Source organism: Procambarus clarkii, chromosome 63 (genome assembly GCF_040958095.1).
Source record: "Procambarus clarkii isolate CNS0578487 chromosome 63, FALCON_Pclarkii_2.0, whole genome shotgun sequence".
In the NCBI taxonomy this organism is placed as follows: domain Eukaryota; kingdom Metazoa; phylum Arthropoda; class Malacostraca; order Decapoda; family Cambaridae; genus Procambarus; species Procambarus clarkii.
Window position 1 is genome coordinate 6718904 of NC_091212.1, and position 23765 is coordinate 6742668.

Sequence of the window (23765 nt, forward strand, 5' to 3'; positions counted from 1 at the left end):
GGTGTGTGTGTGTGTGTGTGTGTGTGTGTGTGTGTGTGTGTGTGTGTGTGTGTGTGTGTGTGTGTGTGTGTGTGTGTGTGTGTGTGTGCCCCTCTCACAGTTCACTGGGTTTATTGCCCAGTTCTCTCTTTATTCTTGGCGAGGCTTCTCTTGGTGAGTCACCTAGGAAACTAGGTGAGTCCAGTACTCTCGCACAGTAGTATAGTGAGGGGAAAGTAGAAAATTCCACTTTGGCAGCAGGATGATGCTTCTAGAAAATTTTCCTTATTAGGACTACTTATTAGCTTGATCGATAGAGCTTCGGTTTCCCTCGCTTCGGGTTCGCGATTCGAGTCTCCTAGTGCCCAGGTGGATGGGACAGTCCTCTTGGAGCTGCTATGGTCCTCGGTGCTCCTCACACCCTTTATCACGTTTTGACATCATCAGTACATCATCATCATCATCATCATCATCATCATAGGTGTTTCTGACACCTAACAAAAAAAGAGTTAAATAATTTATGTACTATATAGAAATGAGCACATGTCTACTCCTACTCATAGCCCGAAACGCTATGAGTGCTAGTGGCTTTATAAGAATGTAAGGAACTCTTGTATATATAAAATAAGAAATGTACATGTACATTTCTAGTACATATACTTGAAATGCCATGAGTCCCATGTTAGGTTTTCTGGATATTACATTTTCTGTCAAACAGAAGGCAAAGAGTAACAGTCAATCAAATCAAATCGAGTTCAAGCACAGTTGAAAGCTCTGCATCTCAGGGTACAGTCCTTAAACCACTGATTTTCCTTATTCTCATATCAGATACAGACAAACATAGAAGTCTCAGCTTCGTGTCATCTTTTGCAAGTGACTCACAAATCAGCGTGAAAATGACTTGACTTCTGTAGAAGACATTGAAAAACTACAAACTGATATTAATAAAGTTTTCGATTGGGCAGCAGAAAATAACATGATATTTAACAGTGATTAATTCCAGGTACTCAGGTACGGTAAAAATGAGGATCTGAAACATAATACAGGGTACAAAACACAATCGAATCTGCCCATAGGAAAACAACATGTCAAGGATTTGGTAATAATGATGTCTGACGATCTAACGTTTAAGGAGCATAACCAAGCAAATATTGCGTCAGCCAGAAAAATGATCGGATGGGTTACGAGAACTTTCAAATCCAGGGATTCCATCACAATAGTTGTACTCTTCAAGTCACTTGTGATGTCCCGTCTTGAGTACTGCTCAGTACTCACTTCCCCCTTCAGAGCAGGAGAGATTGTTGAAATAGAGGGAATACAGAGAACATATATGGCACGCATAGACGCGATAAAGCACCAAAATTATTGAGATCGTCTCAAAGCTCTCAAAATGTACTCACTAGAAAGAATTTTTCACTTAGGTACCAAATGCATGGAGAATACTGGAGGGCCAGGTCCCAAATCTACACAGTAAAATAATAACATACTGGAGTGAACGATATGGAAGGAAATGCTGAATAGAACCAGTGAAGAGCAGAGGTGCCATAGGCACAATCAGAGAACACTGTATAAACATCAGAGGTCCAGTGAAGAGCAGAGGTGCCATAGGCACAATCAGAGAACACTGTATAAACATCAGAGGTACGCGGTTGATCGATATCCTCTCAGCAAATATAAGAAATATTGCTGGAACAAAAGTGGAAGTCTCCAAATACAGCTGGATAGTTCTTTCCAAGGAGTGCCGGACCAACCGGGCTGTGGTGGGTATGTGGGCCTGCGGGCCGCTCCAAGCAACAGCCTGGTGGACCAAGCTCTCAGACCTGACCCCGTGGCCGGGCTTGGGGAGTAGAAGAACTCCCAGACCCCCATCCAGAGAGAACTTGGCGAACACCTCCAAAGGATATCTGATCAACTGGCCTGTGATTCACACGTCAAACTGCGAGTAGCCTGGTTAACTAGACCACCAACCAGGAGGCCTGGGCAGAGACCGGGCCGCAGAGACGTTGATCCCTGGAGCCATCAATAGGTAGGTAGACTCATCCTTATGGGACTCGACTTATCTCGTTCCATCATTCCGGAAACTCTATCTCCCCTGGCACCCGTCTTACTGTCTCTGTTTCCTATCCGTTAGGTAGTAATTCAGCCAACTCAGTAGCATACTCGTTTGCCCCGGCCTGGTCCTCTAGTTCACGCTACAGCATCTCCTTGAACAGTATCACGCACTTTCTACCAGTCTGGTAATGTGCAGTCTACCCAGCCTTACATTTCTTGTCCAAGCTCACTCAATCCACCATAGAACTTCAGTTGGTTGGTCAGGCATGATTTCCCTTCCCTGAACCCGCGTCGGTGCTTTGATATGTGTGTGTCTAGGGTGGGGGTGTACTCACCTAGTTGTGTTTGCGGGGGTTGAGCTCTGGCTCTTTGGTCCCGCCTCTCAACTGTCAATCAACTGGTGTACAGATTCCTGAGCCTACTGGGCTCTATCATATCTACACTTGAAACTGTGTATGGAGTCAGCCTCCACCACATCACTTCCTAATGCATTCCATTTGTCAACCACTCTGACACTAAAAAAGTTCTTTCTGATATCTCTGTGGCTCATTTGGGCACTCAGTTTCCACCTGTGTCCCCTAGTGCGTGTGCCCCTTGTGTTAAACAGCCTGTCTTTATCTACCCTATCAATTCCCTTCAGAATCTTGAATGTGGTGATCATGTCCCCCCTAACTCTTCTGTCTGAAGATATGTGTGGGGGGTGGGGGATCAAACGTACATGTGACACACATACACACAGACATATGCAGTCGCAGGTCAGATGTGTGGCATTCCTGCAGGGGTTATAAATTGGTCCCGTGTGGGGTATAATTACGGCTTGTGTTGGGGTGTGTGGAGGCCGCGTCCACAGCTGAGCCCAGCATGATAGGATCCCCGCACCGTCGGCGGCCACCACACATGGATGATGACTTTACCACAGCTCTAGTGGGCTACTGTGGCCGCCGGTGATGATTGCGGTCATCCCAACATGGCTGGGTAAGCAGACTCATCATCGGGTCGACTCATGAGTGAGTCCTGAGATGAGGGGGTTGAATATCTCAACACGAAAAAATGAAACACTGGACATCAATTGGAGAAAATGTTGCTTTAGATACCGGATAACTTGATAACGGTAATCTGAATCATAGTCCAAATTCGTGAGTTTGGGCTCGCTTGGGTGTTTCAAGCGAAGGCTAAACACATACATAAGTGAGTTTGGGTGGATATAAGGAGCTGCTTGGTATGGGGAGGGGGGAATATATAGGCCTGCCGTTATTCTGAACCCGAGGATAGGCTATTGAATAGAGACTGCTTCGGAGATTTGTGGGAGAATGTGCTTCCACTCGTGTACTGCGAAACCAGTTCATCATTTAGTGATGAGGAAGGTTCACCCAATACTCTCACACGGTACACGACCATAGACAGCCACCCCCCACACACACACGGTACACGACCATAGACAGCCACCCCCCCCCCACACACACGGTACACGACCATAGACAGCCACCCCCCCCCACACACACACACGGTACACGACCATAGACAGCCACCCCCCCCCACACACACACACGGTACACGACCATAGACAGCCACCACCCCCCCCCCCCACACACACACGGTATACGACCATAGACAGCCACCCCCCCCCACACACACGGTACACGACCATAGACAGCCACCCCCCCCCCACACACACACGGTATACGACCATAGACAGCCACCCCCCCCCACACACACGGTACACGACCATAGACAGCCACCCCCCACACACACACGGTACACGACCATAGACAGCCACCCCCCCCCACACACACACGGTATACGACCATAGACAGCCACCCCCCCCCCACACACACGGTACACGACCATAGACAGCCACCCCCCACACACACACGGTACACGACCATAGACAGCCACCCCCCCCCCACACACACGGTACACGACCATAGACAGCCACCCCCCCCCCACACACACACGGTACACGACCATAGACAGCCACCCCCCCCCCACACACACGGTACACGACCATAGACAGCCACCCCCCCCCACACACACACGGTATACGACCATAGACAGCCACCCCCCCCCCCCACACACACACGGTACACGACCATAGACAGCCACCCCCCCCACACACACGGTACACGACCATAGACAGCCATCCCCCCCACACACACACACGGTACACAACCACAGACAGCCACCCCCCCCACACACACACGGTACACAACCACAGACAGCCCCCCCCCCACACACACACACGGTACACAACCACAGACAGCCCCCCCCACACACACACGGTACACGACCATAGACAGCCCCCCCCACACACACACGGTACACGACCATAGACAGCCACCCCCCCCCACACACACACACGGTACACAACCACAGACACCCCCCCCCACACACACACGGTACACGACCATAGACAGCCACCCCCCCCCCACACACACACGGTACACAACCACAGACAGCCCCCCCCCACACACACACGGTACACAACCACAGACACCCCCCCACACACACACACGGTACACGACCATAGACAGCCACCCCCCCCCCCACACACACACGGTACACGACCATAGACAGCCACCCCCCCCCACACACACACGGTACACAACCACAGACAGCCACCCCCCCACACACACACGGTACACAACCACAGACACCCCCCCACACACACACACGGTACACAACCATAGACAGCCACCCCCCCCACACACACACGGTACACGACCATAGACAGCCACCCCCCCACACACACACACGGTACACGACCATAGACAGCCAAACCCCCCCACACACACACGGTACACGACCATAGACAGCCACCCCCCCCCCACACACACACACGGTACACAACCACAGACAGCCACCCCCCCCCACACACACACGGTACACAACCACAGACAGCCCCCCCCCACACACACACACGGTACACAACCACAGACAGCCCCCCCACACACACACGGTACACAACCACAGACAGCCACCCCCCCCACACACACACGGTACACAACCACAGACAGCCCCCCCCACACACACACGGTACACAACCACAGACAGCCACCCCCCCCCACAGACAGCCCCCCCCCACACGCACACACGGTACACAACCATAGACAGCCACCCCCCCCCTACACACACACACGGTACACAACCACAGACAGCCCCCCCACACACACACGGTACACAACCACAGACAGCCCCCCCCCACACACACGGTACACAACCACAGACAGCCACCCCCCCCCACACACACACACGGTACACAACCACAGACAGCCCCCCCCCCCACACACACACACGTTACACAACCACAGACAGCCCCCCCCCCCACACACACGGTACACAACCACAGACAGCCACCCCCCCCCACACACACACACGGTACACAACCACAGACAGCCCCCCCCACACACACACACGGTACACAACCACAGACAGCCACCCCCCCCCCACACACACGGTACACAACCACAGACAGCCACCCCCCCCCACACACACACGGTACACAACCACAGACAGCCACCCCCCCCCACACACACACGGTACACAAACACAGACAGCCACCCCCCCCACACACACACGGTACACAAACACAGACAGCCACCCCCCCCCACACACACACACGATACACAACCACAGACAGCCACCCCCCCCCCCCACACACACGGAACACAACCACAGACAGCCACCCCCCCCACACACACACACACGGTACACAACCACAGACAGCCACCCCCCCCCCCCCCCCCACACACACACACGGCAAACTCATCACCTCTGCAGGATAATTTAGCTGTATGTGGCGGCCTCCCTGCTACTAGTGAGGGGGCGCTAACCCCCCCGCCCCCCCCCCCCTGCCCCCCTCCCTCCAAGCCCCTCTCTCAACAAATCCATCTTCCCCAACCACAACCCAAGCATCCCACCTAACCCATCGAGGCCCTTGCATAGAAAACGTCAATATTAAGATGTTTTAATTTAATTGTGACGTACTGAGCGAGAGGACATGTCCGAAACATTCAAGATTTACGTATAAAAATGTTATTTAGAAGTAGGAAAATCGGTTAAGGGTGAAGTCACACCATTGGTTGTACGGTGTGGCACACCAACTGTCCGTTCTCTTGGTCTGGTCCCTAGAGCTGCGGATTCACTTCTTGCAGGCCCGATGTTCGATCCCCCGATGGCTCAGGTGCATGGCATCGTTCCTTCACCACCAAACGTTCCCTTATCCCAGCTCGTATCCTGTCATATCCCAGCTTTTATCCTATCCTAATATCCTTTCCAAGCGCTCTATAGTCGTAATGACTCAGGATTTTATCCTATTTGCCTTCGTTTCTCAGACTAACTGTCACTTAAGAATGTATGTACTCAAGACGTTCAGTCGGGTACAATTCCCTGGGGACCATGCCCTGGACCAGACTGTGCCCTGGGAACCATGCCCTGGACCAGTCTGTACCCTGGGGACCATGCCCTGGACCAGTCTGTACCCTGGGGACCATGCCCTGGACCAGTCTGTACCCTGGGGACCATGCCCTGGACCATACTGTGCCCTGGGAACCATGCCCTGGACCAGTCTGTACCCTGGGAACCATGCCCTGGACCAGTCTGTACCCTGGGGACCATGCCCTGGACCAGTCTGTACCCTGGGGACCATGCCCTGGACCAGTCTGTACCCTGGGAACCATGCCCTGGACCAGTCTGTACCCTGGGGACCATGCCCTGGACCAGTCTGTACCCTGGGGACCATGCCCTGGACCAGTCTGTACCCTGTGGACCTATGCCCTGGACCAGACTGTACCCTGTGGACCATGCCCTGGACCAGTCTGTACCCTGGGGACCATGCCCTGGACCAGACTGTACCCTGATGGACCATGCCCTGGACCAGACTGTACCCTGTGGACCATGCCCTGGACCAGACTGTACCCTGGGGACCATGCCCTGGACCAGTCTGTACCCTGGGGACCATGCCCTGGACCAGTCTGTACCCTGGGGACCATGCCCTGGACCAGACTGTACCCTGTGGACCATGCCCTGGACCAGTCTGTACCCTGGGGACCATGCCCTGGACCAGACTGTACCCTGTGGACCATGCCCTGGACCAGACTGTACCCTGGGGACCATGCCCTGGACCAGACTGTACCCTGTGGACCATGCCCTGGACCAGTCTGTACCCTGGGGACCATGCCCTGGACCAGACTGTACCCTGTGGACCATGCCCTGGACCAGTCTGTACCCTGGGGACCATGCCCTGGACCAGTCTGTACCCTGGGGACCATGCCCTGGACCAGACTGTACCCTGGGGACCATGCCCTGGACCAGACTGTACCCTGGGGACCATGCCCTGGACCACACTGAACCCTGGGGACCATGCCCTGGACCAGACTGTACCCTGGGGACCATGCCCTAGGACCAGTCTGTACCCTGTGGACCATGCCCTGGACCACACTGTACCCTGGGGACCATGCCCTGGATCAGTCTGTACCCTGGGGACCATGCCCTGGACCATACTGTACCCTGGGGACCATGCCCTGGACCAGACTGTACCCTGGGGACCATGCCCTGGACCAGTCTGTACCCTGGGGACCATGCCCTGGACCAGTCTGTACCCTGGGGACCATGCCTTGGACCACGACTGTACCCTGGGGACCATGCCCTGGACCAGTCTGTACCCTGGGGACCATGCCCTGGACCACACTGTACCCTGGGGACCATGCCCTGGACCATACTGTACCCTGGGGACCATGCCCTGGACCATACTGTACCCTGGGGACCATGCCCTGGACCAGTCTGTACCCTGAGGACCATGCCCTGGACCAGACTGTACCCTGGGGACCATGCCCTGGACCAGTCTGTACCCTGGGGACCATGCCCTGGACCAGTCTGTACCCTGGGGACCATGCCCTGGACCACACTGTACCCTGGGGACCATGCCCTGGACCAGTCTGTACCCTGTGGACCATGCCCTGGACCAGTCTGTACCCTGGGGACCATTGCCCTGGACCAGTCTGTACCCTGTGGACCATGCCCTGGACCAGTCTGTACCCTGGGGACCATGCCCTGGACCACACTGTACCCTGGGGACCATGCCCTGGACCAGTCTGTACCCTGGGGACCATGCCCTGGACCACACTGTACCCTGGGGACCATGCCCTGGACCAGACTGTACCCTGGGGACCATGCCCTGGACCAGTCTGTACCCTGGGGACCATGCCCTGGACCAGTCTGTACCCTGGGGACCATGCCCTGGACCAGTCTGTACCCTGGGAACCATGCCCTGGACCAGTCTGTACCCTGGAGATCATGCCCTGGACCAGTCTGTACCCTGGGGACCATGCCCTGGACCAGTCTGTACCCTGGGGACCATGCCCTGGACCAGACTGTACCCTGGGGACCATGCCCTGGACCAGACTGTACCCTGTGGACCATGCCCTGGACCAGTCTGTACCCTGGGGACCATGCCCTGGACCAGTCTGTACCCTGTGGACCATGCCCTGGACCAGACTGTACCCTGGGGACCATGCCCTGGACCAGACTGTACCCTGGGGACCATGCCCTGGACCATACTGTACCCTGGGGACCATGCCCTGGACCAGACTGTACACTGGGGACCATGCCCTGGACCAGACTGTACCCTGGGGACCATGCCCTGGACCAGACTGTACCCTGGGGACCATGCCCTGGACCATACTGTACCCTGGGGACCATGCCCTGGACCAGACTGTACCCTGGGGACCATGCCCTGGACCATACTGAACCCTGGGGACCATGCCCTGGACCATACTGTACCCTGGGGACCATGCCCTGGACCAGTCTGTACCCTGGGGACCATGCCCTGGACCATACTGTACCCTGGGGACCATGCCCTGGACCATACTGTACCCTGGGGACCATGCCCTGGACCAGTCTGTACCCTGGGGACCATGCCCTGGACCAGTCTGTGCCCTGAGGACCATGCCCTGGACCAGTCTGTACCCTAAGGGCCATATTACAATTACCCCGGGTTGGTTCAGCGGCTTTATGGCTCATCATGAATATGACCCAGATTGAAGGCCCGATAGTTCTTCGACTTTTACAGCGTCTGTATATGTCTTGTGGGCGGCTCCTGGCTGCTAGCATCCTCTCTCCCCCACCTCCTCCAGGGCCCACTACCTCCAGGGGCCCACTTCCTCCAGGGGGCCCAATACTCCTTGATTGAGGTCCCTGGTGACCCCTTGATTGATGTAGCGGGCGCCTGGCAGCTGAGTGGACAGCGTTTCGGATTCGTAGTCTTGAGGTCCCGGGTTCGATCCCCGGTGGAGGCGGAGACAAATGGGCAAAATGTTTAGTTCACCCTGATGCACCTGTTCACCTAGCAGTAAATATGTATCTGGGAGTTAGACAGCTGCAACGGGCTGCTTCCTGGGGGTGTGTAACAAAGAGGAGGCCTGGTCGAGGACCGGGCCGCGGGGACGCTAAGCCCCGAAATTATTTCAAGATAACCTCTCAAGAAGATAGCGACCCCACTCTTGTGAGGACCCCCTGACCCCACTCTTGTGAAGCCCCCCTGACCCCAATCTTGTGAGGACCCCCTGACCCCAATCTTGTAAGGACCCCCTGACCCCAGTCTTGTGAGGGCCCCCCTGACCCCAATCTTGTGAGGCCCCCCCTGACGCCAGTCTTGTAAGGTTCCCCTGACCTCAGTCTTGTGAGGGCCCCCCTGACCCCAATCTTGTGGGGCCCCCCTGACCCGTCTTGTAAGGACCCCCTAACCCCAGTCTTGTGAGGGCCCCCTGACCCCTAATCTTGTGAGGACCCCTTGACCCCAATCTTGTAAGGACCCCCTGACCCCAGTCTTGTGAGGGTCCCCCTGACTCCAATCTTGTGAGGACCCCCTGACCCCACTCTTGTGAGGCCCCCCTGACCCCACTCTTGTGAGGCCCCCCTGACCCCAGTCTTGTGAGGCCTCCCTGACCCCAGTCTTGTGAGGCCCCCCTGACCCCAGTACTGTGAGGACCCCCTGACCCCAGTCTTGTGAGGACCCCCTGACCCCAGTCTTGTGAAGCCTCCCCTGACCCCAGTCTTGTGAGGCCCCCTTGACCCCAGTACTGTGAGGGACCTCCCTGACCCCTGTCTTGTGAGGCTGGGGGTGTGGGGGGGGTGTTGTGGGGCTGGGAGGAGGGGGGAGAGGTTGTAGAACCGGGAGGAGGGGGGGGAGGGGTTGTGGGGCTTGGAGAAAAGGGGGGGGGTGTTGTGGGGCCGGGAGGAGGGGGGGGGGTGGATCAGATAACCATCTACCCCCCTCCTCTCACCTGTACACCTCCCGTCACTGCCCAGGATAACCATCACTGGCAAACTGTGGCTCGGGAAGAACAGTATTGTCCACCCGTCACCCCAAGTCTAGTCTTATCAGGGCTGGGGATCACCTGATGGGCCTGGGGGTCATCTGATAGGGAGCCGGGGGGTTCACCTGAGGTGTTCAACTGATGGGACTTGAGTCACCTGCTTGGATTACCTGTTGCAACCCGTCGTCAGAGTCCATTCCATCCAGCGGTCGACCCCACAGACGCATTCATCAATTTCAACATGCTGTTCATTCAAAATAGGAATTTTTTCAGTTATAAATTAATATTGTTATATATTAGCATATTGTGTATATATAAGCATAGGTTAGGTCAGGTGTTTAGGTTCTGTTGGCGATTATTTGTATTTGTAGTCCGTGGGTGAAGCATTTATAGCGTTGTGATTCGAACAAAATTCGTCAGTGAAGCACTTGTTCCGGATATGTTCGAACGTCAGCAGTTGTGAGTCGTGTGTAAACCGCTTTTCATTCATAAACAGGGGGTTTGGCGGGTGCATGGAATAGTCTTTGGGTTTTTGTTGATGAGGACGGGCTTGTGCTGTACCGTCTTGAGTACTGCTCAGTACTCACTTCCCCCTTCAGAGCAGGAGAGATTGCTGAAATAGAGGCAATACAGAGAACATATACGGCACGCATAGACGCAATAAAGCACCTAAATTATTGGGATCGTCTCAAAGCTCTCCAAATGTACTCACTAGAAAGGAGACGAGAGACATACCAAATAATATACACATGGAGAATACTGGAGGGCCAGGTACCAAATCTACACAGTAAAATAACGTACTGGAGTGAACGATATGGAAGAAAATGCAGACTAGAACCAGTGAAGAGCAGAGGTGCCATAGGCACAATCAGAGAACACTATAAACATCAGAGGTCCGCGGTTGTTCAACATCATCCCAGCGAGCATAAGAAATATTGCCGGAACAACCGTGGACATCTTCAAGAGGAAACTAGATAGTTTCCTCTAAGGAGTGCCGGACCAACCGGACTGTGGTGGGTATGTGGGCCTGCGGGCCGCTCCAAGCAACAGCCTAGTGGACCAAACTCTCACAAGTCGAGCCTGGCCTCGGGCCGGACTTGGGGAGTAGAAGAACTCCCAGAACCCCATCAACCAGGTATGAGCCAGTTGGTGAGGACGGGCTAGTGTTGGCGAGGACGGGCTGGTGTTGGCGAGGACGGGCTGGTGTTGGCGAGGACGGGCTGGTGTTGGCGAGGACGGGCTGGGTAGGCTTTTGGGGGCTCAGGGCTGGACGGAGCCTCCTTTAGGGTAACGTGTGTGATCTGCAGCCTGCATGTTAGCCCTGGAGGCCGAGGCAGGCCCTGGCAGGAGGAGGAGCCGAGGCAGGGTCACGGGGGAGCAGCGCCTTATCGGAGATGGAAGCATTAATCTCATCAGCGTGTCAGCTTTCATCTTGATTGTCACGCCGCTGGCGCTCTCTTATTCAATTTATATTAAACGTTACCTCCGTAGGGAGAGTGGGGGAGAGTGGGGAGAGTGGGGGAGAGTAGGGAGAGTGGAGGAGAGTAAGGAGAGTAAGCCGTGGTGTTCACCTTACTCTACTTATGGTGTTAAATAAGGTACTAAGTCATGTTAAATAAGGTACTAAGTCATGTTGTTACTTCAGGTTAATTTCTCATTCCTTGTCATCGTCTGTTCTGAGTGCCGCAGTTTGTGTTCTCGTTAGGCGTTGTCGTAGTGCCTCTGGGCAAGGGGGGGGGTGGCGAACCAATGGCACACGTGCCCAAAGTGGCACGCCGGCAACTATGGCTGGCCTTGCAGTTCTGATCTTGATGTTCATATGTATTAGTGTTAGTATTATTATTTGCTACCACAAACGTGGCCAGACATTTACAATGCTAACCAACATATATACATGTTCGTCTGTCCTCCATGGGCAGGGTTAAAGTTCTGTTAAAGATATCGTTCAGTGATTTGTTGAATATTCTTAGAGGTAGTCATGCCGGCTTGGCGTCAGTGGACGGGTGTGAGAACGTCAGGAACACGTTTTGAACGCGTCGCAGACCCCGTGTTCGGTTTGATAACAGTGGCATTGGCATTGGCTTCGCTCTGCTTATATATATATATATATATATATATATATATATATATATATATATATATATATATATATATATATATATATATATATATATATGTTTCTTCTGTTGTTTGCAAATAATGTCTATTGCTTACAGGGTTCCTGAAAAGCTTTTAGTTATTTAGATCTCTCTCTTGATACACTTTTGTTAATAGTAAAGCACTAAATATACACTTAAATATGTAACAGAGGCACATAAGACGTTCATTATTATATAATTATTGCTACTAAATCATTCATTTTTATTTGGTAAAAACTAGAGTTATTAATAACCCATAACTCCTAAAGCTGTACCGGTTAAAACACTTCAGAAGATGTACTGCTTTGCCTTATCAACATTGTTAAAGAATACTTTCAAGCATTTTGTTATCTTTCTCCATAAAAAAAATGGTAAAATACAAATTGAATATAGTATAATCTGCTCCTCAAATTTCCCCACGGGCACGAGAGATATAATTATTTAAAGGATTATGGCCATTTTTGGGGCACTCGCTTTAAAAAAAAAAGGTTCGCCAAGCCTACCCTAATCCAGCCTACCGACTTCTCGGGCATATTTCCCTCCCCCCTCTCCCTCTGCCCCCATGCCGCAATAGGCTGTATGATCAAGTTGAACGTTCAGATTGGGTTGTTAGGAAGAAAGAGAAGCTCAGGAACCAGCTCTTCCTCGCACCGACAGTGTTATTCTGTACAAGGTGTACACCTGTACACCAGTTGCAGAGTTCTCCTGGCAGTATGGGTTCGAGTCACTTCTGGGGTGGTGTGAGTTTTCAGTTGCATATATGCCTGGGGACCATTCAAGCTTGTTCGCATATGTATATATATATATATATATATATATATATATATATATATATATATATATATATATATATATATATATATATAAATATATATATATATATATATATATATATATAAATATATATAAATATATATATATATATATATATATATATAAATATATATAAATATATATATATATATATATATATAAATATATATAAATATATATATATATATATATATATATATATATATATATATATATATATATATATATATGTCGTACCTAGTAGCCAGAACGCACTTCTCAGCCTACTATGCAAAGCCCGATTTGCCTAATAAGCCAAGTTTTCATGAATTAATTGTTTTTCGACTACCTAACCTACCTAACCTAACCTAATATAGCTTTTTCGGCTACCTAACAAAACCTAACCTATAAAGATAGGTTAGGTTAGGTTAGGTAGGGTTGGTTAGGTTCCGTCATATATCTACGTTAATTTTAACTCCAATAAAAAAAATTGACCTCATACATAATGAAATGGGTAGCTTTATCATTTCATAAGAAAAAAATTAGAGAAAATATATTAATTCAGGAAAACTTGGCTTATTAGGCAAATCGGGCCTTGCATAGTAGGCCGAGAAGTGCGTTCTGGCTACTAGGTACGGCGCCAAAGCCTACCGATGGGAGGCCTGGTCGGTGACCGGGCCGCGCGGACGCTAAGCCCCGAAATCATCGCAAGGTAACCGCAAGATATATCATAGTATATGCTGTATCCAGGCCACCACAGGCAATTAGAACAAGTGAACAATCAGAGAACACTGTATAAACATCAGAGGTCCGCGGTTGTTCAACGTCCTCCCAGCAAGCATAAGAAATATTGCCGGAACAACCGTGGACATTTTCAAGAGGAAACTAGATTTATTCCTCCAAGGAGTGCCGGACCAACCGGGCTGTGGTGGGTATGTGGGCCTGCGGGCCGCTCCAAGCAACAGCCTGGTGGACCAAACTCTCACAAGTCAAGCCTGGCCTCGGGCCGGGCTGGGGGAGTAGAAGAACTCCCAGAACCCCATCAACCAGGTATCAAGGTTGACAAAGTATGGTTGGGCTCCGGTAAGTGAGTGAGTGAGTGAGTGAGTGAGTGAGTGAGTGAGTGAGTGAGTGAGTGAGTGAGTGAGTGAGTGAGTGAGGGAGCGCGGCGTGTGATCCACCAGGCTGTTACTGTATGTGTCGTTACAGGCTGCTGAACGCCAACAGGATCTCCTGCTTGAGGAGGGACGCCTTCACCGACCTGCGGAGCCTCAACCTGCTGTAAGTGCCACTCAGACCTCACCTTTCATCAGGTACCAGGGGGGGGGGGGCAGATTCACGAAGCAGTTACGCAAGCACTTACGAACCTGTCCATCTCAATCTTTGGCGGCTTTGTTTACAACTATTAAACAGTTAATGAGCTCGGAAGCACCAGGAGGCTGTTTATAACAATAACAACAGTTGATTGGCAAGTTTTCATGCTTGTAAACTGTTTAATAAATGTAACCAAAGCCGTCAAAGATTGAGGAAAGATGTACACGTTCGTAAGTGCTTGCGTAACAGCTTCGTGAATCTGGCCTCAGGTGTACAACGTATATTTTGTCTTACGTCTCCCCTAGTTCTCTTCCCCCTCCCAGCCCCCCCCCCAAAATGTGGTTCACCCCCTCCCTCCCCCCCCCCCCCCGTGCTGGGGACACGCTCCCCCCCCCCCCCACTGTACGAGCACCACTCGTCTTAAAATGGCTGTTGTTACCTCCCTTGTCAATTACTCTGCGAATTTTGTATCCCGTAATCATGTCTCTCTCTTAGCTCTTCTGTCTTCCAGCCGCGTCAGGTTTAATTCCAGGTAGTCTTTCCGCGTAGCTCAGGCCTCTCATGAACAAATCCACAAGGGCCGTGACGAGGATTCGAACCTGCGTCCGAGAGCATCCCAGACGCTGCCTTAAATCGACTGAGCTACGACATGGTCAAAAGGAGTTGAAACCGAAGTTCTACTGAACTTACTGGATCCTGCAGCCTCTCCGAGACACAAACCAGGGTTTTACACAACTCCCCCCGTGCACTCGAGCTATGTCAATAGGCCGTTCTCCCTCTTCGCCCTTACTTCATTACACACAGAAAAGGATTTCTGTGTCTCATGCCTCTCAGTTCTGGGACGTGTCTGGTGGCATACCTTTTTGATGTGGGGCTTCACGTTTGATGTGGTATCAAGACCAGATGTTGGTACCACATCAACACTTTCTAGTTGATTCCTGTAGGATTTGATCGCTTAGTTGGCTCTCTTGGGACCAGCCTCCTGCGTCCTGCACTTAGTTTAATTCCTTTGCACTTAGTTGAGTTAAACTCACGAGGCCATTTGTTGGATCATTCATTTAGTTTGTTCAGGTTATCTTGTAGCCTCTTGCTCTCAGCCACAGTCTTAGTCCCCCCTCGTCAATTTGGCATCTTCAGTAAACATTGAGAGGAATGAGTCTGATTTACCAGTTTGTGTGTACTGTACTTCTGTACTGTACTGCTGTACTGTACTACTGTACTGTACTGCTGTACTGTACTACTATACTGTACTGCTGTACTGTACTACTATACTGTACTGCTGTACTGTACTACTGTACTGTACTGCTGTACTGTACTACTATACTGTACTGCTGTACTGTACTACTGTACTGTACTGCTGTACTGTACTACTATACTGTACTGCTGTACTGTACTACTTATGTGTGTTCTCTTACACCAGTTCCTGATGTACCAGTTCCTATTCTTCTGCCAGTTCCTATTCTTCTGCCAGTTGCTGTTCTTCTGCTAGCCGGTGTGGCTGTACCTGCTGATTCTTAACTCCCTTCATTGTATAATATTAAACAAATTGCATTCTTAAAGAGTGTCAATTAACCCATTTTACATTATTAAACCACACATATATTTTTTTCATTTTTATTTATGCACTTTTATAATGAGAGATTATCGTGGGATATCTTAAACTCACTCACTCATTCTCTCTGTCTCTCTCCTCTCTCTCTCTCTCTCTCTCTCTCTCTCTCTCTCTCTCTCTCTCTCCTCTCTCTCTCTCTCTCTCTCTCTCTCTCTCTCTCTCTCTCTCTCTCTCTCTCTCTCTCTCTCTCTCTCTCTCTCTCTCTCTGTCTCTCTCTCTCTCTCTCTCTCTCTCTCTCTCTCTCTCTCTCTCTCTCTCTCTCTCTCTCTCTCTCTCTCTCTCTCTCTCTCTCTCTCTCTCTCTTTCTCTCTGACCTTATTTTTCAAGACTCTTTTTTCCAGACAAATTTTCCAATGATCGTCCGTCTTGTTCCAAGGCCATTAGGATATTCTGACGTTCCTTATTCTCGCTGCCCCCGTATCCGGTTCCTGTCCCCTGAAGCCCCCCTCATCTTCTCCCCTGACACCCCCCCCCCCCAACCTGGCCGTATGGCAGGTTCTACCCCTGATAAGTGGTGTCCCCTGTTCGCAGCTTCCCTGCGCTCCCCTGTGATAGAGTTGTGACTGACCTGCTTTTGGCGGAATGTCCAGTAGAGAGAGAGCGGGGGATGGTCTCTCTTCTTGGCCTCGTTACTTGGTAGCTCCTTGGCTTCCTCCTTCTCCTGAGGATTTCTCTGAAGACTGAGGAGACTGCCTCCTCTAAGAGCCCTCCTTGGCTTCCTCCTTTTATCCCTCTATTTCTCCATCTCTTGCATCTTATCCTTCACTCAGGTCTCTTTACTAAGCTGCATCAATGGATTAAAAATCCAAGCCCATATCCCACACATCTGTTCCTGGGATATCCCTATCCCCACACCTGCTGTCCCTACCCCACATTCCACCCCCTATCCCACGAAGGCTGATGCATATATATATATATATATATATATATATATATATATATATATATATATATATATATATATATATATATATATATATATATATATATATATATATATATATGTCTAGTATGAGTTGATATGTACCTGTACTGACGGCTGCTGCTGACCCCAGCACCTTCACAACGCGACCGCAACGGTTGACAGGACGTTGCTACGACGTATACGATTGTCAAACGTTGCAGTTAGGTTGTGTGGTGGGTGGCAGCCACGGGTGGGTGGCAGCCACGGGTGGTGGGTGGCAGCCACGGGTGGGTGGCAGCCACGGGTGGGTGGCAGTCACGGGTGGGTGGCAGTCACGGGTGGGTGGCAGCCACGGGTGGTGGGTGGCAGCCACGGGTGGGTGGCAGCCACGCCCGTCTAGCGGTGGCGGGAACACTAACCTTCTGGTGGCGCCATTACAGGTCCCTGTACGATAACAACATCAAGACCATCCAGAATGGCACCTTCGACACCCTCAGCAGCATCCAGACCTTGTGAGTATAACCCGTGAGTGAGTATAACCCGATATACTCACCTTGTGAGTGTGTATAATGCCACGTCCTCTCTCTCTCTCTCTCTCTCTCTCTCTCTCTCTCTCTCTCTCTCTCTCTCTCTCTCTCTCTCTCTCTCTCTCTCTCTCTCTCTCTCTCTCTCTCTCTCTTTACCGGGCTATTCATGCCCGTGCCACTTCTTCGGGTGGCCTAATCTTTATCAGTTAATCTTCCTCTCTCTCTCTCTCTCTCTCTCTACTTCCCTTATTTAACGCTCTTCCTGATGACGACTTCTTTGTTTATACAGCTGTAGCGCTGCTATTGTATGCGCACGGCAGGATTGGGTAATTTATGCGCTGTGTTGGGGGGAGGGGGTGCGTGCGTGCGTGCGTGCGTGCGTGAGGTAAGGTATGGTATAGCTATCACCAGAAAGCACTATATGCCATCACGACTATATATGATACTTGAAAAGGATATAAGGATTTGGGATTGGACGGAGGATAGGAATGGTGTCCAACCATTTGGGGAGTCGGGGATTGAACGCCGACCTGCAAGAAGCGAGACCGTCGCTCTACCGTCCAGTTTATGTCGTGTGTAGACGGTTTTAAAAGAGGGGAACTCGGCATGTATATGCAGGTGTTTCTGGATCAGCCCAGCTGTGGTGGTATGGGGCTATGCGAGCTGCGAAGGCTAACAGCCTGATTGGCCGTTATCAGGGGAGACTGATTGCACTCTTGGATGTTATAAGAGGAGTACAATGGAGAGCATCAACAGGTAGTCTGATCAAGTCAGTCTAATCAACAGGTAATCTAATCAGCAGGTAGTCTAATCAACAGGTAGTCTGATCAACAGGTAGTCTAATCAACAGGTAGTCTGATCAACAGGTAGTCTAATCAACAGGCAGTCTAATCAACAAGCAGTCTCATCAACAGGTAGTCTAATCAACAGGCAGTCTAATCAACAGTCAGTCTAATCAACAGGCAGTCTAATCAACAGGCAGTCTAATCAACAAGCAGTCTCATCAACAGGTAGTCTAATCAACAGGCAGTCTAATCAACAGTCAGTCTAATCAACAGGCAGTCTAATCAACAGGTAGTCTAATCAACAGGTAATCTAATCAGCAGGTAGTCTAATCAACAGGTAGTCTGATCAACAGGTAGTCTAATCAACAGGTAGTCTGATCAACAGGTAGTCTAATCAACAGGTAGTCTGATCAACAGGCAGTCTAATCAGCAGGTAGTCTGATCAGCAGGTAGTCTAATCAACAGGCAGCCTAATCAACAGGTAGTCTAATCAACAGGTAGATGTCAATTGAGTATTTCATATTACTAGCCTCGGGAGCTGTCATAAATCTCAGAGTCCTGTTGATCTAAGACAGTGTACCTTCATTAGGTAAACTACGTTTAAATTCTTGTTGTCCGTAAACCCACTATGCCAAAAAGTTATGAAGAGTTGTGAAACGTGAATGGCCCGATCCGTAGAGTTTATTATGCTGGAAGATTTATCTGTATATATACTGTAATTGGTAGTATGAGGTTCTTGCTGTCGATCTTCCAGGAGAAGTTTCCGGTTGCTGGAAGAGCAGACTTTGAATCACAAAATATTATTCCTCCTGCAATGTTTTTTTTTTATGTACTGGTAGCTAGTTGTAGTGCTGCTAGTTCTGCTTGTGAACGCTGAGTTCTGCTGAGGTTAGTTAGTTGTTTAATACGACAATCCTGAGCACTCCAGGTGCAAACTCTGTGAGCAGGAACTGGGGGCATGATCTCCCACACTACATCACCGAATGTCCAGTTATTAGACCATTCAGACCCGTTGGCATGAGGTACCTGGAGCTTTGTAATGACTTTATTCACTCCCGTGTTCTTGAAGATATCCTCATGGTGCACCCAAAATTTGCCAGTGCAGGCCACTGATCATATGGACCTGTTTCACTAACCATCCTGCGAGATGGGATATATATACTCTGAAAACTCACACCCCAGAAGTGACTCGAACCCATACTGCCAGAAGCACTCTGCATCTGGCGTACAGGACACCTTAACACGTCCTGTTTCATCACTGTAACCATCTACACTACACTATCTTCATCACTGTAACGTGGAAGTGGTGGCAGCGTGACATACAAATTATATGTAACGCTTTATCAACTTATAGTTCCAAAATAATTGGCCACGCCTAGCTCTCCACTTCCATGGGGGATAGTAGGGCAATCCCCGTGGATAGCTTGGACTACCCAGCTCCATGGTTCAGAACCAGTCCGTCCTCCTAAGGTTCCCCCTAACGTCAAGAAAACGGTCAGTGTAAAATGCCCTCACCTAACCTGCCAGAGGACCCAAAACAGAAAACGGGCCAGTACGTCACTTTCGTCAGCCGCTTCCATTTTCTAGTACGATCATTTTTGGCCTTAGGTAACGCATACGATCGAAATGCGACGTTCTGTATAAGAAGACAGATTGTATTTTGAATACCAAGCAACAGCCTGGTGGACCAAACTCTCACAAGTCGAGCCTGGTCTAGGGCCGGGCTAGGGGAGTAGAAGAACTCCCAGAACCCCATCAACCAGGTATCCCACACCGTCCTCATAAGGGGTGACTGAAGGCAACTTGGTCGAGTTGCAAATCGACCGGTTGAATGCTTATTGCATTAGTTTAGTTCATTTATTATGCACTCCATATAAATGCTATGAGTGATAATGGACCCTATGCCCATCATGTGAGTGGTAGTGGACCCTATTTCCGTCATGCGGTACTTTCTGGTGGTCCATCACTACATATTGGTACTTTTCGGTGGTCTATCATTACATATTGGTACTTTCTGCTGGTCTATCATTACATATTGGTACTTTCTGGTGGTCCATCACTACATATTGGTACTTTCCGGTGGTCCATCACTACATATTGGTACTTTGTGGTGGTCCATCACTACATATTGGTACTTTCCGGTGGTCCATCACTACATATTGGTACTTTCTGGTGGTCTATCACTACATATTGGTACTTTGTGGTGGTCCATCATTACATATTGGTACTTTCTGGTGGTCCATCATTACATATTGGTACTTTCTGGTGGTCCATCATTACATATTGGTACTTTCTGGTGGTCCATCATTACATATTGGTTCTTTCTGGTGGTCCATCACTACATATTGGTACTTTCTGGTGGTCCATCACTACATATTGGTACTTTCTGGTGGTCCATCACTACATATTGGTACTTTTCGGTGATCTATCATTACATATTGGTTCTTTCTGGTGGTCCATCACTACATATTGGTACTTTTCGGTGATCTATCATTACATATTGGTACTTTGTGGTGGTCTATCATTACATATTGGTACTTTCTGGTGGTCCATCACTACATATTGGTACTTTCCGGTGGTCCATCACTACATATTGGTACTTTGTGGTGGTCCATCACTACATATTGGTACTTTCCGGTGGTCCATCACTACATATTGGTACTTTGTGGTGGTCTATCAATACATATTGGTACTTTCTGGTGGTCCATCACTACATATTGGTACTTTCTGGTGGTCCATCACTACATATTGGTACTTTCTGGTGGTCCATCACTACATATTGGTACTTTCTGGTGGTCCATCACTACATATTGGTACTTTCTGGTGGTCCATCACTACATATTGGTAGTTTCTGGTGGTCCATCACTTCATATTGGTACTTTCTGGAGGTCCATCACTACATATGGGTACTTTCTGGTGGAAATTGATCTCCAAGCGTTGTAAATTGACCTCCAGGCGTTGGAAATTGACCTCCATGTCCTTGTCCTACAAGTCTGTTCTCTTTAGTATCTTGTATGTTGTGATCATGTCCCCCCCCTCGCTTTTTCTCATCTACATGCTTAATACTCTTCCCGGCTTGGTTGATATTTACTTCTCTAGCGTTGCAAGATTTAGTTCCTTTGAACCTTTACGGTTGTACAGGACGCCGGGATTCCACTTTTGTGGTCACGGGTTCGAAGTCCCGATGATCCAAGCGAATGAAAATTTCAGCCTCAGTTCTGGCACTGATGTTGTTTTGTGCTCGCCGAGTTGGGCAGAGTGCATGCCATCGGAGGATGAGGGGGGGAGGGGGGAGCTGGTGGTTGGCAAAGGTAGGTGTAGATGGCGCCTCTCTACACCCATTCCACCACGTGCCTCAGTGCCCGCGCGCACTCACTGCGCCGTGATTTGATACTCAGTAATCATGCACACACACAACACAGCGCTCACACTTAGCGCACACAACACAGCGCTGAAACTCGGGCGTCAGCGCACTGGCAGGCACAACATACTTATACTGTGCTCGCACACTTACTATGTAAATACAATGACCCATTGTCTCCGCGAACGTGTTTGTCTGGTCGTCGTGACCGCTCTAATGCATGTTCCACCCGGTCTGGGGTTGAGGCGTGTCATAGGTCAAGTGCAGAGCGATCCTACGTACCGTTCCACCGCTGGGTACTCACCTGGTTGTGCTTGCGGGGGCTGAGCTTCGGCTCATGGGTCAGTTGGTAACTAGAGGAAGGAGGCCTTCGCAAGCCAGCAGGGAAATTGTTAACACCCAATAAAAGGAAGATTAGCCCCCTTGTCGACGCATGAGACAAGACTGTAATGTACATTAATTTATATTGATAATATTTATGGGGCTTGGGATCGATCTCGTGTCCCAGGACAAGGAAAGTACTAAAAGAAAATGACCACTTCAAGCAAAAAAATGCTTATAAACTCATGACAGGAAATTTTATTTCTAAAATACACACACACACACACACACACACACACACACACACACACACACACACACACACACACACACACACACACACACACACACACACACACACACACACTGGGAAGACTGGGAAGGCTGGGAAGACGGGACACCACGAGCGTAGCTCTCATCCTGTAACTACACTTAGGTAATTACACACACACACACACACACACACACACACACACACACACACACACACACACACACTTGGCGTAAAGAAGAGTTGGTAGCGGCAGGAGCGCCTCCGTGCTCGCCGCCCCCAGACAACAGACAGTCTCCCGCGCAAACTGTAAGTAAACACAAGACGGCACTGAGCCATTACGACAACACATGGAAGTAATGAGGACAAGGATTTAGGATAGGACATTGGTGAAAGAAATGGTGCCCGACCTCCTGGGTGGTCGGGGACTGAACGCCGGCCTGCAAGAAGCGAGACCGTCGCTATACCGTCCAGCCCAAGTGCCTGGACCCGCGCAAACTGTAGTGGTCTATTTTGGCGGGAAAGTTGGGTTGAGGCGGGCGGGAGGTGACTGCTGGAGGAGTCGCGCTGGTTTGTACTGGAAATTAAAATAGGATTACTATGGAGAGGCAGCTTGATGAATGTCGCCGCCGGTCATTAAAACTGGATTTGCTGGTGGCAGGTTGTAAATTCAGTCTCGTTTGCCCTCCACTCTGTTCACGGCTGGATTATTCTCGTGTGGTCGTGGCTGTCCTTCCTGATTGTCCTGGAAATTGCAGAGACTATCCGCGTCCTCGAATTTCCCGTCCTGAGTTAAAAATTAGTGTGGATTTTTATCTGAGGTTCACACATGACAGATACGATGGACGTATGCTGTATAAAACTCAGGGTTTGCGCTAGCCGTATAGAGCGTACTTCAAACTAAGGAAACAGGCATTGATTTGTATTTAATAACACGATTTGCATCCAGCCTGACGGAATACGTGACTATTTCTCATTCCCGAGAACGGGAAGTATCCCCCCAGCTTACGAGCAAGCTTACGAGCAAGTTTACGAGCAAGCTTACGAGCAAGAGCGAGCGCACTCACGCAAGCAGGGTTAAATAGCCAAGTGAGCACAATGTGTTTGTAATGTGTTATACAGTAATCACATAATTGTTATTGATGTAGTTATTTTTCGGTTCTCTGGTTCTGCCTCTTAATTTTCAGTCAACTGGTGTGAAGGTTCGAGAGCATATTGGGCACTCTCACATCTACATTATAGATGTGACACTATGACACTGGACAATCAGTTCACTATGGCACTGAACAATCAGTTCACTAAGACACTGAACAGTCAGTTAACTATGGCACTAAACAGTCAGTTCACTAGGACACTGGACAATCAGTTCACTAAGACACTGAACAATCAGTTCACTA

General features: G+C 50.1%; 1 protein-coding gene across 3 annotated transcripts in view; it reads left to right on the plus strand.

Annotated features, from left to right (window-relative positions):
- Positions 1-23765, plus strand: part of LOC123769680 (protein slit) — a 233043-nt gene that overhangs the window by 147788 nt on the left and 61490 nt on the right. For all 3 annotated transcript variants that reach the window (XM_069308674.1, XM_069308672.1, XM_069308673.1), the window contains 2 exons: positions 14483-14554; positions 17544-17615. In XM_069308674.1, the coding sequence (XP_069164775.1) occupies positions 14483-14554; positions 17544-17615 (144 nt within the window). The remainder of the gene's footprint in view (positions 1-14482; positions 14555-17543; positions 17616-23765) is intronic.